The sequence below is a fragment of the Halichoerus grypus genome, chromosome 2 (genome assembly GCF_964656455.1).
Source record: "Halichoerus grypus chromosome 2, mHalGry1.hap1.1, whole genome shotgun sequence".
NCBI classification, from domain to species: Eukaryota; Metazoa; Chordata; class Mammalia; order Carnivora; family Phocidae; genus Halichoerus; species Halichoerus grypus.
Window position 1 is genome coordinate 59,755,722 of NC_135713.1, and position 16,279 is coordinate 59,772,000.

Consider the following 16,279-nt stretch of genomic DNA (forward strand, 5'->3'; position numbering starts at 1 on the left):
ACGCGCGCGGAGACGGGACTTAGGAAGCTCTCGCGAGATCTTCACGATGCTATATATGTGCGCAGGGAGCCCGCGTCCTTTCCCTGGTGTGATTCCGTCCTGCGCGGCTGTTGTGTGGAACAGTAGTCGTTTATCTCCGTCCGCCTTCTCTTCCACCTAAGTGCGTGCCACCACCCCATGGAAGATTCGATGGACATGGACATGAGCCCCCTGAGGCCCCAGAACTATCTTTTCGGTAAGTGCTGGGGGGTTGGGGCGAGGCCGAGCAGGGCCTGGTGGCTTTGGCGGGGTGGGGGGGGGGGCGGGAATCTTCCTGAGGCCTGGGCTGGTAGGGAAAGCTAGGCAGACTAGAGGCCTGAGGGAGGGAAGCGAGGTGCCCAGGCCTTGCAGCCTAAGAGATAGGATAGGAGGTCAGGAGAGGAGAGCTGGAGCTCGAAGCGGTGGAAGGAGGGGCGGCCTGAAGCCTGGGGCAGGAGCGATCCGAGGCCCAGGGCCTGAGGTAACCAGGCCCTAGAACCAACAGGCTGAGGGTTCGGCTTTGCCTGGGGGCACGCGGTAGAGCCACGGGCATGATTTTTTCTCGGGCTTGTGATTTCGTAGGCTTGTGATTTCCTGGCTGGTGTCTTTGATGCTGGGCCCAGGCTTGGTGCTGGAGGTTGTGGGAGTCCGTGGTGTGGGGCATGGCCTTACTTTCTGGGGGAAAAGGGTATTTAGAGCCTGGTGTTGTCCTCAGGCTTCAAGAGTGCGGAGCTCTAGCGCCGAAATTCAGCCCCGGTGCCTCGGCCGGTTGCGGGGGGAGGGGAGGCGCGGCCGGGCGTGAGGAGGCCGCAACCGCTGGGAGCACGTGGTTGCCACGTGGTTGGGGGAAGGAGGGGGTGTGGGCAATACATCCGGGTCTCCTTGGTGTCTTGTCACCCCGGAGCCTGGCATCCTGGGGCTTAACTGAAGCTCTTGGGCGGGAAATGTTGGGTGAAGTGGCTAGTAGAGCCAAGATTCTGGAAGTCTTTGTTCAGTGCTTAATATCTATGATGGCAGTTCTCATTTATAGAGCACTTTTTTTTAATCTCACATTGGGAGATTGAATTAGCCCACTTTGCAGATGACGATACTGATGCTCAGAACTGAAGTGACTTAACGAAGGTGGTACTTGTAGGGAAATAGAGACTAGATGGATCTAAACCAAGACCCTTGCCTCTAGAGCTGGTGCTTTATGTATTTATGGAGGGGAGGCTGGTGGAAACAGCTTTCTGTGCCGCGTTGAGCAAACAGCTTTTTTGAAAAGATGGGAAATGTGTGTAGGGTTCAGTTTGGGTCAATAAGAGCTGGTACTGTTTTGGAATCTTCCCTCCCCTCTCCAGAACGCAGTACCATAGTAGAAAGAGGCCAGCTTTAGTTTTCAGTGTTAATGAAATTAACTGTAAGCCCTATCTTTGTCAGGCTTTGAAGTTAAGTGCAAATGCTGCCCCACATTTGTTTCTTTATGTATCATGCTGATATTTGTTAACTGAGATAACATTTAGGCATCTTTGTACCCGTAACTGTTAGATGGCAATTAAATGGAATCATTTAATTAAAATTATTCTGATGGTACTTCAAACAACTTGCCTTTTGATGGAATGGGAGTAGATAACTTGCACTATATGTTAAGGTTTTTTAATTCCTAACCCTTTTGAATAGCCAGGTTTCTGATCAGTTTATACCGTATTTTTGTGGTAATCTTTTCTATTGGAAAGATTCCTAGGATATATCTATTCTTAAATATAATTTCTGAGGATAATTTAATGTACATCATTTCTGTTAATTTCAAAGATGGGATACTGACCCCTGTAGCAAGTTTTGGTTCTTTTACATTTGGTTTTTCTCTTGGAAATATAAACTGTTCATGTAGGTGTTCGTGTAACCATTCTCATTTCTAAATTTGCCACTTCTCTTGGGTGCTTAGGTAGGTAATTCATCTTTTTAAACAGTAGGATTCTGTCAATACTGTACATTAGACTTAGTTTCAGATACTGGTTTCAGTTCCAGATTTACTAGCTCTTTGAGCCTGTTTCCACCTAAAAACGGTAATTAGTGTAGTTGAAAATGAAATAGTATAGTGGGAAAGTGGAATTTATAAAGCTGTGTGTGGATGTTATTTGATGTTTACAGACATTTGTGTTTAAGAAATCCAGGAATAGCTACTTCTGCCTTGCTTTCTGGTATCTAGTACAGTAGAAAATTGTTCACAAAACAACTGTTACCTTTTTGGTTGTCTTCCTTTAAGTTTTCAGTGTTATTTTTTGTTTTTTGTTTTTTTTTCCTTCATTACAGGTTGTGAACTAAAGGCTGACAAGGATTATCACTTTAAGGTGGATAATGATGAAAATGAGCACCAGTTATCTTTAAGAACGGTACTTCAATTTTCCAAACTACACTACTTTTCTTGATATCAGCTTATTCCTTTTTGTGCAACTTAACACTTTCATAATATCTCATAACTGAGTATTGTATATACGTGATAATGTACCTGTGGTATAAAACTTGGCATCTTTACCTCTCGTTTGGTAATCATGTGAAGTTCAGTCACACTACTGTTCATCATTCCATATTTATGTACTTTGCTTCTTTAGCTGCAGTATAAAACCCTTTAGGGCAGCGATGAATCTTTTTTGTACTCCCCAGTAAGGCCTGTAGCCTTATTGCCTAACTTGTGGTAGGTGGCCAGTAAATGTTAAGGGATCCATACTGTGGGTAGTTGATACCTACAACTATGCCATCAAATATATTTCTATGCATTTGTTCAAATGTGTCAAGTATGAGAAATTGATTGGCAAGGTGACATAAAACTTGAAGAAAATGCACAAATTAGTTTTCTGATTGGCAAGGTGACATAAAACTTGAAGAAAATGCACAAATTAGTTTTCTATCAGTGGTAATAATAGGTTTATAATTGCTTTTTTTTTTTTTTGAAGACAAATACTGGGATTATAAAATAGAAACTTAAGCTGAAATACTATTTTTGTTCACAGGTCAGTTTAGGAGCTGGTGCAAAGGATGAATTGCACATTGTTGAAGCAGAGGCAATGAATTATGAAGGCAGTCCAATTAAAGTCACACTGGCAACTTTGAAAATGTCTGTACAGCCAACGGTAAGGGCACTTAAACTTTGGGTTTTATGTCAAGGTCTAATTGTATTGGATTAAAGTAGATGTCATTTAGGCTACACCAAGGACTTAGAAGGAGGAATTTCCTTTGGTTCTTCTAGTAGCAGTAGCTGCGTCTTCTGTCACTGTGGTGTTGAATGATCACTCTTGAACATAGTGGTTTGCTACTTGTTTGTCAGAAGTGGAAAAACAGGTTCACTGGTTTGTTCATTTGGCTTATGAGTTTGCCTGTAATGCCTATTAACGCAAACATTTTTCTAAGTCTGTTGTGAACAGGTTTTTATACCAAACCTTTAACCTTAGAAGTTTCTCCTTTTTAGGTTTCTCTTGGGGGCTTTGAAATAACACCACCTGTGGTCTTACGGTTGAAATGTGGTTCAGGGCCTGTGCATATTAGTGGACAGCACTTAGTAGGTATGTTATTATGTATTATGCTATCTATTCTCAAATGCAGTTGTTTTGTTCCCTATTTGAAATTTGAAAAGTATGCTTAGTTCTAATACTATTATTTTTGTAATTGTTCAAATGGAAATAATTGGAAAAGTTTTTTTTTTTTGCATTTAAGATCTAGTAGAATATTAGCCCTGAAAAGTACTTTGTAAAAAATTTCTGTTCCCAATTTGCTGTTTTTCTAGTAGAGTCTTTGTTTTTAAATGCTCATTACTGTATGTTAATGCCCCTTTTTTCTGAGTTCTTGCTTGTTGGTTGAGTTTTAATAGCGGCTAATAAATTTTATTTTAGCTGTGGAGGAAGATGCAGAGTCAGAAGATGAAGAGGAAGAGGACGTGAAACTCCTTAGTATATCTGGAAAGCGTTCTGCCCCTGGAAGTGGTAGCAAGGTTCCACAGGTAGGTGAAATTACTGCGGATATCGTATTCTGGCCTTTACTTTTGTGATTAAGGTCAGCACTTAATCATGATTATATGGGTGTGTATATTTTTATATATATATATATATATATTTTTTTTTTTTTTAAGAAAAAAGTAAAACTTGCTGCTGATGAAGATGATGATGAAGATGACGATGATGACGATGATGACGAAGAGTAAGTAGTATGCTTTTAGAAGCTTGACAGTTGTATGGGGAGTAGTTTATGAAAATTAATTACTGCAGGCATCCTGTGAAATTAATACAATTAAAGGGTAAGTGGTCTGTGGTTGTCACTTTGAATTAAAATAGCTGAATTAAAGAATACTTTTGGGATTAAGAGCCTTTAAAACGCTGCAGTGTATTGCAAATTTTCAAAAGAATATGCAGCATTTCCCAAATGTATTTGACTAGATACACCGTTTTTCTGAAGAAGATTTAGTGAACCTATGATAACAAGTCTGCTGGTACTTTTTTTCTTTTTTTTTTTTTAAGTTTTTTTTTTTTTAAAGATTTTATTTATTTATTTGAGAGAGAGAGAATGAGAGACAGAGCACGAGAGGGAAGAGGGTCAGAGGGAGAAGCAGACGCCCCGCTGAGCAGGGAGCCCGACGTGGGACTCGATCCCAGGACTCCAGGATCATGACCTGAGCCGAAGGCAGTTGCTTAACCAACTGAGCCACCCAGGCGCCCTGGTACTTTTTTTATTGAATAGTATATCCTAAGTGGTTGGGTAGAAAGCATCCGAATGGTTCCAGCTACATTCATTTTTTAAGTTGTCACTTGATTTTTTCCCCCCATAAAGGATTTTGGCTCATGGTTCTTCAGTCTTTACTGATAAAGTAAGATTCTTCTAAAAGAGATCAAGAAGGGGTGCCTGAGTGGCTCAGTCTGTTGGGCCTCTGCCTTCTGCTCTGGTCATGATCCCCCAGGGTCCTGGGATCAAGCCCTTCAGCAGGGGATCTGCTGCTCCTGCCCCTCCCCCTGCTCGTGCCCTCTCTCTCTCTCTCTCTCTCTCTCTCTCTCGTGCTCTCTCACAAGTAAATAAAATCTTTAAAAAAGATTAAGATTTTCGAGGAGGATTTAAAATTTGGTTGGAAACAATTTGATGATTGATTTATTAAACTTGATCAGGCTAAGGTAGAGTTACGTGCACACTACAGAATAAAATGCTATTTGTAATTGGTCTTTCCTATGTGCAATAATAGTAACTTCTGATAAGTTGAACTTTTAATTACTTCTCAGCTTTGTTCCTGAGTTCCCAGGTTGGTCCATATGTATTTATTGAAAACACAATTCAAATAAAATCTAAGAAAGGCTGATCAAACACATACTAGGTAATGATCAAATATGAGAGTTAAGTTTTCAGTAACTTCAACTAGCCAAGCTGGTAGTTCTTAAAAAAGACCTTTGAGCATGACAGTTGAAGGCAGAAAGTAGGAAAAGACAGAGTTGAATGCTTAAAAAATTCAAGATTACTTGCATGTCAGACTTAAAACAGTATAGTTGGTGTTTTACTGTTAACTACTTTTGAGAATAGTTATCATTAGTCAGAATTAAAATGATATACCCCAAGAGAAGAATGGGAAATGGACTTAAAACAAATGAGAAATATGGATGGTGTATGTACTTAAATTTGAATTTTATTTAGTCCTTGATTTTAAATTACCTTTGTGTAGGTTTACTGTTTATGTCCAGTAGCATATTCAGTGAGGAGATAATCCCTCCTAGGAAGGCTTTGGAGTAGGACCCGATGGTTATCTTGATTCTGCTTGGGTTTTGAAAGATTCCCGGTCTTTAAAATGGGTATATTTCCTGATACAACCACAGTGTAGAATAGTTTTGTGTTCTTCCATGTTCCCTCTAAGTTGTCTTTAAGTTTGGTAGTGCAGGAGGAATGAAATAAATATATATATAGATGTTAGTCAAGGTCCAAATTGTCCTATAAGGGAAAAAAGGGTGGGTAGTCAGATAAATGTATAGGTAGGGATAGTTAAATAAAACTGATAATTGGTTTTATAGAAATCCTTGTTACCTTGTTTCTAGTGTGGGGAGGAACATACAGGGATTAGGTTCTACAGTCAAAATTGACAGAATCACCTTAAAATAAAGGACTCTATATGTATGTGTGTGTATATATAGCTTTACACGTACTACATGATATTAGGCCATCATATTAAATTTACCCCAGTTCTGGAAAGATGGGTGTTTTCTTTGGTGCACAGAGATGAAGTTGCTCCTGTTTTAAATTTAGAGACTACGTAATGTGGAAAAGAAAAACATTTTGGCTAGTATAAAAGTTAGGTTTGTGAAGTAGTTAAAACATGAGCTAGATCCACTATTAGCTAATACTTACATGGATTTCTCAGATTAGATTTTTCCTCCTAATTCACCTATTTAGAATTAGAATGTACCATTCAGTGGTTCTTAGTTATATTGCACAGTTGTGCAGTCATCACAATTTTAGAACATTTCCTCAAAAAGTAACCATACTATAACCGTTTATATTCCCCAGCTCTAGTCAACCACTAATGTACTTTGTCTTTTATAGATTTGCCTATTTTAGGTATTTCATGTAAATGGAATCCTACATACAATGTGTTATTTTTGTCTTTGAGTTTTTAAGAATCATGCATGTTGTAGCATTACTAGTACTTGTCTTGATGATATGAGTTGTAAGAGGTTTTTTATGTTTTGGGACAAGCACCTTATCAGGTAAAATTCACAAATATTTTCTCCCATTCTGTGGGTTGTCTTTCCACTGTTGAGTGGTATCCTTTGCACAAAAGTTTATTTCTTTATTGCCTTCTTTGTAATTGAAGCATAGTTGACCATATAGTGGTCACATTGTATGTGCACATTAGCTTAAATTTTTATGTTTTTAATGATTCGTGAAGTTCGTTCTCTTTTGCTGCTTGTGCTTTTGGTATTAAACCTAAGAAGCCATTGCCAAATCTTCTGAAACCTTTACTATGTTTTATATTTAGATCTTTGATACATTTTGAATCCATTTTTGTGTGGTGTGGTTACGGGAACCAACTTAAATTCTGCCTGTAGATTTCTAGTTGTCCCAGCACCATTTGTCAAGACTTTTTTCACCATTGAATTGACAGTCTGATCACTGTTGTTGAAAATAATTACTATAAATATATGGGTATATTTCTGGACTCTTCAGTTCTATTGATGTGGGTCTATCCTTAAACACTGGTAAAACATCTTGATTTCTGTTTCTTTGTAGTTTGGGGGGGTTTCTTTTGAAAACACTTAAGTGAATCCTCCAACTTTGCTCTTTTTCAAGATTGTTTTTGGCTGCTTTGGGTTCTTGAATTTTGATACAAATTCTAGGATCAATTTCTACAGAGAAGCCAGCTGGGACTCTTAGGGATTATGATGAATCTGTAGATTAATTTGGAGAGTTGCCACCTTAGTAAGAATATTTCCACTGATCTGTGAACATAAGATGTGTTTCTATTTAATTTCTTCAAACTGCGACCTCCAATTTTTATTTTCATTCATTTAGTTGTAAAAGAATACAATATTTACCATCTTAACCATTTTTTAAGTGTACAATTCAGGAGTGCTAACCATATTCATGTTGTAGTAGATCTTAAACTCTTTCATCTAGTAATACTGAAAATAATACTCATTGAATGAAAACCCCTCATTTCCACCATTCTCCAGCCCCTGGCAACCACGAATCTACTTTTGGGTTCTATAAGGACTATAAAGATTACTTTTGATGCCTCATTAAGTGGGATCATACAGTATGTGTCTTTCTGTGACTGTTCTGTTTCAGTTAACAAAGTGTTCTCAAGGTTCATCCATGTTTAACATGGGACAGGATTTCCTTTAAAACTGAATATTCCAGGGGCCCCTGGGTGGTGCTCAGTTGTTTAGGTGTCTGACTCTTGGTTTCAGCTCAGGTCATGATCCTCAGGGTCTTGAGATAGACCCCCCCCCCCCCCACCCGGACCTTATGCTTGCTTGCTCTCTCACAAATCTGAATATTGTAATAATAACTATCAAAATTATCTGAATATTCCATTAGTTGTATATATGACATTTTCTTATGTGTTTGACTGTTAATGGATATTTGGGTTGCTTCCACCTCTTGGAAATTGTGAATAATGCTGTAATGAAGATGAACATGCAAATAGCTCTTCAAGATCCTGCTTCTAAATCTTTTGTCAATCAATCCCCCAAAAGTATGAAAGTTCTTAATGTCTTGATTGACTTAAACTTGTAGGTTCATCCAATTTCTACATATGCTTTTTTGGCTTATGAGTGCATGGAATCAGTAATAATGACTCATTTCATTTGTAGTGATGATGATGATGATTTTGATGATGAGGAAGCTGAAGAAAAGGCTCCAGTAAAGAAAGTAAGTAGGATACAATGGTATGAGGTTGTCAGAAATAACTAATAACAGAAATGATGGAGATTTTTTAGTGCTTTTCACTTGTTTTGTAATTAACGAAAGCCGGCTTGGGAGGAGTTGATGATCTCATACTTAAATTAGTCCTGAGTAGGGTTTTCGTCCTAAAAACTTTCCTAGTAGTGCAGAACGATCTATTTTTATCCATGTGGCCTTCTCCCACTTTGTTAGTTCAGAATGACTGTTTTGTCTTAGCCTGACTGCTGCTTTTGTTATGTGGTTTGGGTAAGTTTTATTTGCACTCATGTCTGTTGTGTAGGAGGGCATTGATTAAGATTAATTTCTAATTGCAGTCTATACGAGATACTCCAGCCAAAAATGCACAAAAATCAAACCAGAATGGAAAAGACTCAAAACCATCAACACCAAGAACAAAAGTAAGTGGCAACATACAAAAACACAGCTTTCATTGAAGCAGTTAGAAAAATTAAAAATTCTCCTATGAAAGAAGCTAGTCTGAAATTTGACATTGTTTGGAGAATACTCGTAATTGGTGTCTCAAAGAGCTAAAGTGTGCTGGCTGGTAATTATTGTCTAGATGTATGACTGCTGGCATTCTAGTGGAGGAGGATGCCAACAGAAAGATTTTTATTGCATTACAAACAGTTGTGTCCTGTAAGGAGTTGGTTGAAAGTATTATTTTATGGCATAGTGCAGTTTTTCAACCCTGGCTGTGTGTTAGAATCTTAACAGCTTAAAAGAACCACAGTACATGGGCTTGGAGATCATTAGAAGCTACAAGATGGGCCTCAGGCATTTCAAGCTGCATTTACTTGCTTCATTCTTGGGGCCTTTGGGTTTCAATTTTGAAACCTTTTAAGTGTAGAACTGATCTGGTGTGAAATATAAAAGCAAGCTCAAACTATTCCTATTCCTTTCTTAAGGGATGATGTTAAAAAATTATTGTTCAGACATTAAAATAATGTGACTATGGTTGTGTACATTTTACAAGGAAGGATTGTAAATAAGAGTGATTTTCTTGAGAAAATCCAGGTAGATAGGGGATGGGTCTTAAAAGAGCTGTACTCTTAAGGACCTTTTGAAATTCACCTTTTTTTTTTTTTTTTTAGGGTCAAGAATCTTTCAAAAAACAGGAAAAGACGCCCAAAACACCAAAAGGACCTAGTTCTGTAGAAGACATTAAAGCAAAAATGCAAGCAAGTATAGAAAAAGTGAGTAAAAGGACCTTTCCTGAAAAACTAGATAGGTTTATTCCTTCCTTTGTTAAAATAATAACCATTGTGAAGGCTTGGAACTAGATTGTTTTTTTATTTTTTATATACCTGCCCCTTTTTGTTTTGTTTTCAGAAATGGATTGTTTTTTATATTCATTTCTAATCATGATTTTTTGTGTGTGTACTTGAATTTATGTATATTTTATTTTTTTTAATAAAAGAAATACAAGTAAGTTTTAAGATTCATTCTGACTTTAGTTCGATAGTTTCCTTTGCTTGTTTTTTTTGGTTGTAAGATGCTACAGAACCAGCAGAGGGCGTTTGAGTCTTTTATAAAATTGCAAGCCTCTGGAAAAGTGGAGACCGTCTGGTTGCTTGTTGGTATAGTTAAAAAATACTCATGACTGACTCTAGTCAAACATTTTCCAGCAAATTTGAGTCCTTTCTATTTGCTTTTTATACTAAGATATTACTGGTCGATATATGTGATATCTTGAATCTTTGATATGCTTACATTTAGTTGCCTTGTGTCTTAGGGGAAATGTGAGAAGAAATTAGCTCTCATCCTGCTGCTTATTGATTGGGAAACTAAACTTACTAAACCTTAGTGAACTTGGACTTGTAGAATAATACAGAATAAACAGTTTAAATGTCTTGAAACATTTGAAAAAAGCTATAATTTTGTGAGTTAAAATATAAGACCCCAATTGGTGAGAGTAAAGGTGGGATGGGATGGTGAGGAAAAGTTGGTGACTCCTTTCCCCCTGTTTTTCCTGTGCTAAGTTTTAACCTGGCTTCAGTAGATTTCCTTGTGCAGTGAAGAGTCAATTGGAAAAATAACATTTAGAACCAGAATGTGTGTGTTTTTGCTTTAGTACTACTGTATACCTTTCTAGCTTCCAGTATCACTGCTTTATTTTTATCCCTTGCATACAGTGCTAAAATGACATCTTTTAGATTCCCCCCCCCCGCATTTTAATATGGTCCTATCTCCTTGGTTTAATTACAGGCGAATTGAACAGTCCTGGGCACTACTGGTAAATTAAACCCAAAGCTGGGGAGAGAAAAAGGAGAGACAAATATAGTCCATACTGACTGTCATCAACAATCCAGACTGAAGTCTCAGATCCCCTTTCCTGATTTGCCACCCACCCACACCCCCTTCCAGGCTGGAAGCAATCTCATTCTTGATCTCCCAAAGCACTTTTCTTTTGACTGCTGTGCTTCAGTGACCCCTTACACTTGGCTTTCTATGATGTGTGCATTTGCCTCACCTTTTTGACAATGTTTTAATCACTTTTGTATCTCCCTAGCTGCTCAATAAATATTTTAATGAATCAAATAAGAATGTATGTGACAATAATTTAAAAATGGAAATTACAGTGAGGTTTATTTTCTAGATTATAGAGGCAATTTAAGGATCTTACAGCATACCTCTGATCACTAGCCTATTTTATGCCATGATTTCTTTGGCATTCTGAAACCTTGATCTTTTAAAATGCATAGAAGATTTTAAAATTTAGTTATCAAAAGAGGAAACAAAGAGGATATACTTAGTATGTTAAATAAGATCATTCAGAAGTAGTAAGTATTAAGTGATAAACAATGTTGATTTCTTTGTATATGGTACTCAAAAGGGGGGGTATACATTTGTATTTGGTTCTGGGTGGTATATAATAGAGTAGGCAATCAAATTGACATTTGAGTGCCTGAAGAATCTCAAGTGTAGCTTATATTTTGTATTTTTAGAGTGGTTGGAGAGAATTTAAAACTGACAAACCTATCAATATGGGAATACTATGAAAGATCTAGGTTTTTTCCTCCCTCTTTTATTTAAATGCAATTGATTGACATATGGCGTATTTATTAGTTTCAGAAGTAGAGTTCAGTGATTAGTCAGTCTTCTGTAATACCCAATGCTCGTTACATCACTGTGCCCTCCTTAATGAAAGGCCTAGGTTCTAAATATTGTTGCCCAGTAGGTGTTTCTGGGCCTAAAAACAAAGTATTGAGATGAAAGAGTTGAATGGATATGGAATGAACCAATGATTCATGTAATAGCATGAAAATCTGTGAGGAATTTCATAATATCTCAAAAACAGTGTTTCTGTACTTACCCTTAATAATGCTTTTGTCTCCTAGGGTGGTTCTCTTCCCAAAGTGGAAGCCAAGTTCATCAATTATGTGAAGAATTGCTTCCGGATGACTGACCAAGAGGTAACCTGAGTTTTCAGGAGACATGACCAAATCCAAATATTTTATTGTGATTTATTTATTTATAATTCTTTTAGTTTCTTTAAGTGTTGGCTTCTTTTAAAAGGTTCCTAACCACAGACAGTACTTCAGATTAAATATATGGAAACTTAAGAGTTTAGTTGGCAGAGATTGAGACGACTCTTTAAGTACGTTTTTCTCAGCTTTTTATATAGTTGGTAAATTACCTCTTGGTTACTGAACTCACTTTTACTTTTGGTACTCTGTTGGGTAAGGGAGTATTCTGTGGTTTTCCTTGCTGCTCCATTTGAGTACTTGAGGTAGTCTGGACTTTTGCTTTCTTGTGCATTGGCAGAGACCATTTTCTCCATAGGTCTTAGGGGAAGCACATTTTTCTAAAATCAACCTAAGTGTAAAATCTGGAAGCAAGAAGCCAAATTGTAGTTAGTACTCAGTATATTAGTTTGAGTCAGCTGTTAAGTTTTGTATTTCTTACACATTATTTTGTCAATAGAAAAAAATTCATGCATTTTTATTGTCTTATTTATGGTTGCTGACTCAGATTTTAAAGGAAAATGTAAAAACAGGTAAGGTTGCTAGGTGTCTTGTATATACAGAATATTCTGTGTTAAATGGTTTTGTCAACCCCTAAGCCTCAACTTTTTTCAGTAAATGAAGAACTTTGTCAGTTTGAGCTAATTTTCTGCCAGTTATTTAGTACTCAGATGACTTAAATGGCAGCACTTATTTTTCTCCAGTTTGAAACCCTTTGAAGTGTTTGAACACTGTTTACTATTGTTGAGTTCAGCCTTTATTGACATGGCGATGAAATTCAATATTACACTCTTCTGGTTGCTATTTGTGTACGTTTGAACCCCAAAATGCAAGTGTGAATTTTCTGAGTAGTGGACATTTGTTAAACAAAAATCCTTGTGAAACCACAATATGCAATTGTTAGTTCAGTATTGCATAGTGGAAAGTAAGATGTAAACCAGCATTACTAACAAGGAAGCATAAGACAGATGATTTCTCCCACTAGTACCAAAGAAAGTGGTGAAATATAATTTGTGAATAAGAAAAATTCAGGGGAAGATAAAATAACCAAAGTTGTAAAGGCCTTCCACACAGTGTATTATCAGTCTTGGCAGCTGAAATGACTGAACTCACTGCCTTCAGAAGTATTTTCTGAGTCTAAAATTGAAAGCCTATTTTCAAGTGCAAGGGTGAAATTTCTGCAATATTAAAAAGTAGTTCTGTTTACTGTTACAGAGATTATCAAAACTAAATGCCTGTTTTTACAGCATACCCACAGATAAAGGTTACAACGTATAAAGAAATTTTTCCATTGCTTGTGTAATTTTTCTTGTGAAAAAGAGTTGCTTATGAGGATTTGGCTAGTAAAATCCCTTCCAGATGGGACTTAAATACTAGCAAATCTTTGCAGAAGCTCTTGAATTAAGAGTTAATGAAAACAATTGTACTGCTTTTTGTGGAGAAATGACAGATCAAATTTTGGTGAATATTTATGTAAAGATACAATGTTTACTCAAAGCAGTGATGATTCTACAAAAGGTATTTTGCTGTCCTCATTCTACATAGTACTATTCAAGTGACATCTGATGTTTCTTTTGACTGGAGTGTCATGTGATTGTTCTTAAACACTTATATTGAACTGAATGAACGGAGGGAGGGTTTTTGTGAGAGTTACTTACATTTGATACTCAGTTCTCTTGTGTTTGAAACCCAGTGGTGGTTGAATAATAGTTGAGAGAATCCTATCTATCTGAAGCACTGAAATCCTACTTTTGAAGAAAAGACTCCAAATGTTCTTAGTGACATTTTTAAATGTTCATTGAATAAAGTCTATTTATTTCTTATATATAGTTTTAAATATGTTTAGCAGTAGGATTATGTAAATTCAGAGAATTTCAAAAAACTCACTGAAGTACACTCCATTGTTTAAAGGAACTTGTTGAATCCTGTAGAATTGACAAATATCAAGACTATTTTTATTTATATTTTCAAAGATTTTTTAAAGTACCCTCACATCCATCACAGGGTTTGAACCACAACCCCAAGATCAAGATTTACATGCTCCACCAACTGAGCCAGCCAGTCATCTCAAGATGAAAAAGAATGTTATTTATGAATAGGAAAAGAAATGCCAACGTGAAGTGGATAATTAATAACTAGTTAACTGAGACTGTCATATTTAAAGAATGATTCTTTTATATGGATGTTAATACTAGCATGGGAACAAGTGTAGATTTCATTATGTGTCAGAGGAGGACATAGAAATGGACAGGGATACTCTCTGTCAGTAGACCACATTAAATCATTAGATTTTAAGAATGGAAAAGCAGATTATGTCTTGGAAGATTGGTGTTAAGTGATTTAACAAACCCAGATAAGAACAAGTCTGAGTAGTTAATCTGGTGTGTTTCGAGTAAATATAATTTTTTAGTATGTATTCCATAGGCTTAGAAATAAATGTGTTTAACTGTGTGTGCTGTATTTTTATATGCTAAATCTGGCAGCCCTAAAGCAGATGACATTGGCCAAACTGGCCTCTCTACTCTTGAATTTCATTTATCTAAGCTGTTACATACATACTAGTACCATTGACTCTGCTTACAAAGATTCACATGATTTTATGTCTGATTTGAAGTATTTGAAATTAAATTATGTCTGAGTATAAATTTACTTGAAATCAGTTCTTAATTATGTAGTGGACCTTTTTGGTGGTAGGATGAAAAATAGATATGTTGAACTGTACAAAGAGACATGGTTTAATTTATTGGTGTCTATGAAGTGTTGTGGTTCTTTAACTGCATTTCTTTTCTTTTTTTTTTCCAGGCTATTCAAGATCTCTGGCAGTGGAGGAAGTCTCTTTAAGAAAATAGTTTAAACAGTTTGTTAAAATTTTCCGTCTTATTTCATTTCTGTAACAGTTGATATCTGGCTGTCCTTTTTATAATGCAGAGTGAGAACTTTCCCTACCGTGTCTGATAAATGTTGTCCAGGTTCCATTGCCAAGAATGTGTTGTCCAAAATGCCTGTTTAGTTTTTAAAGATGGAACTCCACCCTTTGCTTGGTTTTAAGTATGTATGGAATGTTATGATAGGACATAGTAGTAGTGGTGGTCAGACAAATGGAAATGGTGGGGAGACAAAAATATACATGTGAAATAAACTCAGTATTTTAATAAAGTAGCACTGTTTCTCTTTTCTGTTATTTACCCTTCTTATACTTTGTCAAAGAAATAAATGTACATAGTTAAAAGTGTCAAATAATACCCTAAAATCCGCTGAGAAGCAGTCCTTGCCCTACCCCTCCAAATAGTTCTGCTTCTCAGAGTTAACCCTTCTATTTTTCGTGAGCATTTAATGTTTAAAGCTTCTCACCTCTTGATAACATGATAATTATGACCATGCAAGCGTGTTTCCAAATGTTCAGTCAAACCACCTATCCACGTTAGCTCAGTTTTTACTGGTAAAATGTGGCATGTTTACACCTTGTAGCAGCTTTTCTCAACTTGGGTTCTTAATCTGAACGAGAACAGAAAATGAATTCTGTTGGCTGTTTTTTGAATTTGCCCAAAATAGCACATAATTTATACATTTTTAGATCCATAGGGAAAGGATTAATTTGCATGTGGTGGTTACAGGGGGACATTCAGGGGCTAATCCTTGACATCGTTTATCTGTTTTACCCTGTGCCAGTTGCATGATGGTTGTGGTTAGATTACTATTCTTCCTCTTGTTTCGCTGTGGTGTCTCCAGGTAGTTTGCTAATATATGGAGGAAGTATTTTCTGACTACTTTTAATCTTGAAAAAGTCAATTTTTGACATAAAATTCAGTGTTGCTAAATCTTTTCCTCAGAATTTTAATTGTGCCCTTTATGGCTTAGTCTATTGCCATTTTCATGCGTTGTTTTGTATATGACCAGTTTTCCTGAGAACTGATTAAGATTGCCCTTATTGCTGGTTTCCTGAAATTTTATAATTTGTCTTGTTCTGGGACCTGGGTAGACTGGGTCTGTTCTCCACAGATTCTCCAGTTTGGGGGCATGTTCTTGGGAGATTTTGCTCTCCTGCTTAACTTCTATCTGTTCTTGGGCCTTTTGTTTGATGCTGTTGGATGTTTTTCATCATTCCTCTTTGTTTAAACTTTAGTAGGAGAAAGGACTATTTTATGTCTTCAAATTTGTGTTGGTTTTATTAACTTCTAAATGCTCTTCCTTGGTGTTTGGGGACATATTTAAAGTTTGAAGGAACCCTTTTCACCACATGTATTGTTTACTTTTTTTTTTTATCCTATCTTACATTGATTAGGAGGATTGCTTTCTTTGATTAGGCTGTAGTTCAAAATACTTTGATGGGAATGAGCAGATATCAGCCTTTTAATCTTTGGAATGGTTTTGGTAGAGCAACCACTTTTTTT

General features: G+C 36.6%; 1 protein-coding gene across 2 annotated transcripts; it reads left to right on the forward strand.

Moving 5' to 3' along the window:
• The first annotated feature begins 35 nt into the window (after positions 1 to 35).
• Positions 36 to 15,047, forward strand: NPM1 (nucleophosmin 1). Of its 2 annotated transcripts, XM_078066865.1 has the most exons (11): positions 36 to 235; positions 2,311 to 2,390; positions 3,009 to 3,128; positions 3,464 to 3,557; positions 3,885 to 3,991; positions 4,121 to 4,188; positions 8,334 to 8,391; positions 8,739 to 8,822; positions 9,516 to 9,617; positions 11,763 to 11,837; positions 14,691 to 15,047. In XM_078066865.1, the coding sequence occupies exons 1-11, from the start codon at positions 178 to 180 to the stop codon at positions 14,727 to 14,729; spliced, it is 885 nt and encodes a 294-aa protein (XP_077922991.1). In that variant the 5' UTR covers positions 36 to 177; the 3' UTR covers positions 14,730 to 15,047. The 2 variants fall into 2 exon arrangements, with proteins under 2 accessions (XP_077922991.1, XP_035925508.1); XM_036069615.2 differs by lacking the exons at positions 11,763 to 11,837; positions 14,691 to 15,047 and adding an exon at positions 10,630 to 10,968.
• Positions 15,048 to 16,279: the final 1,232 nt, after the last annotated feature.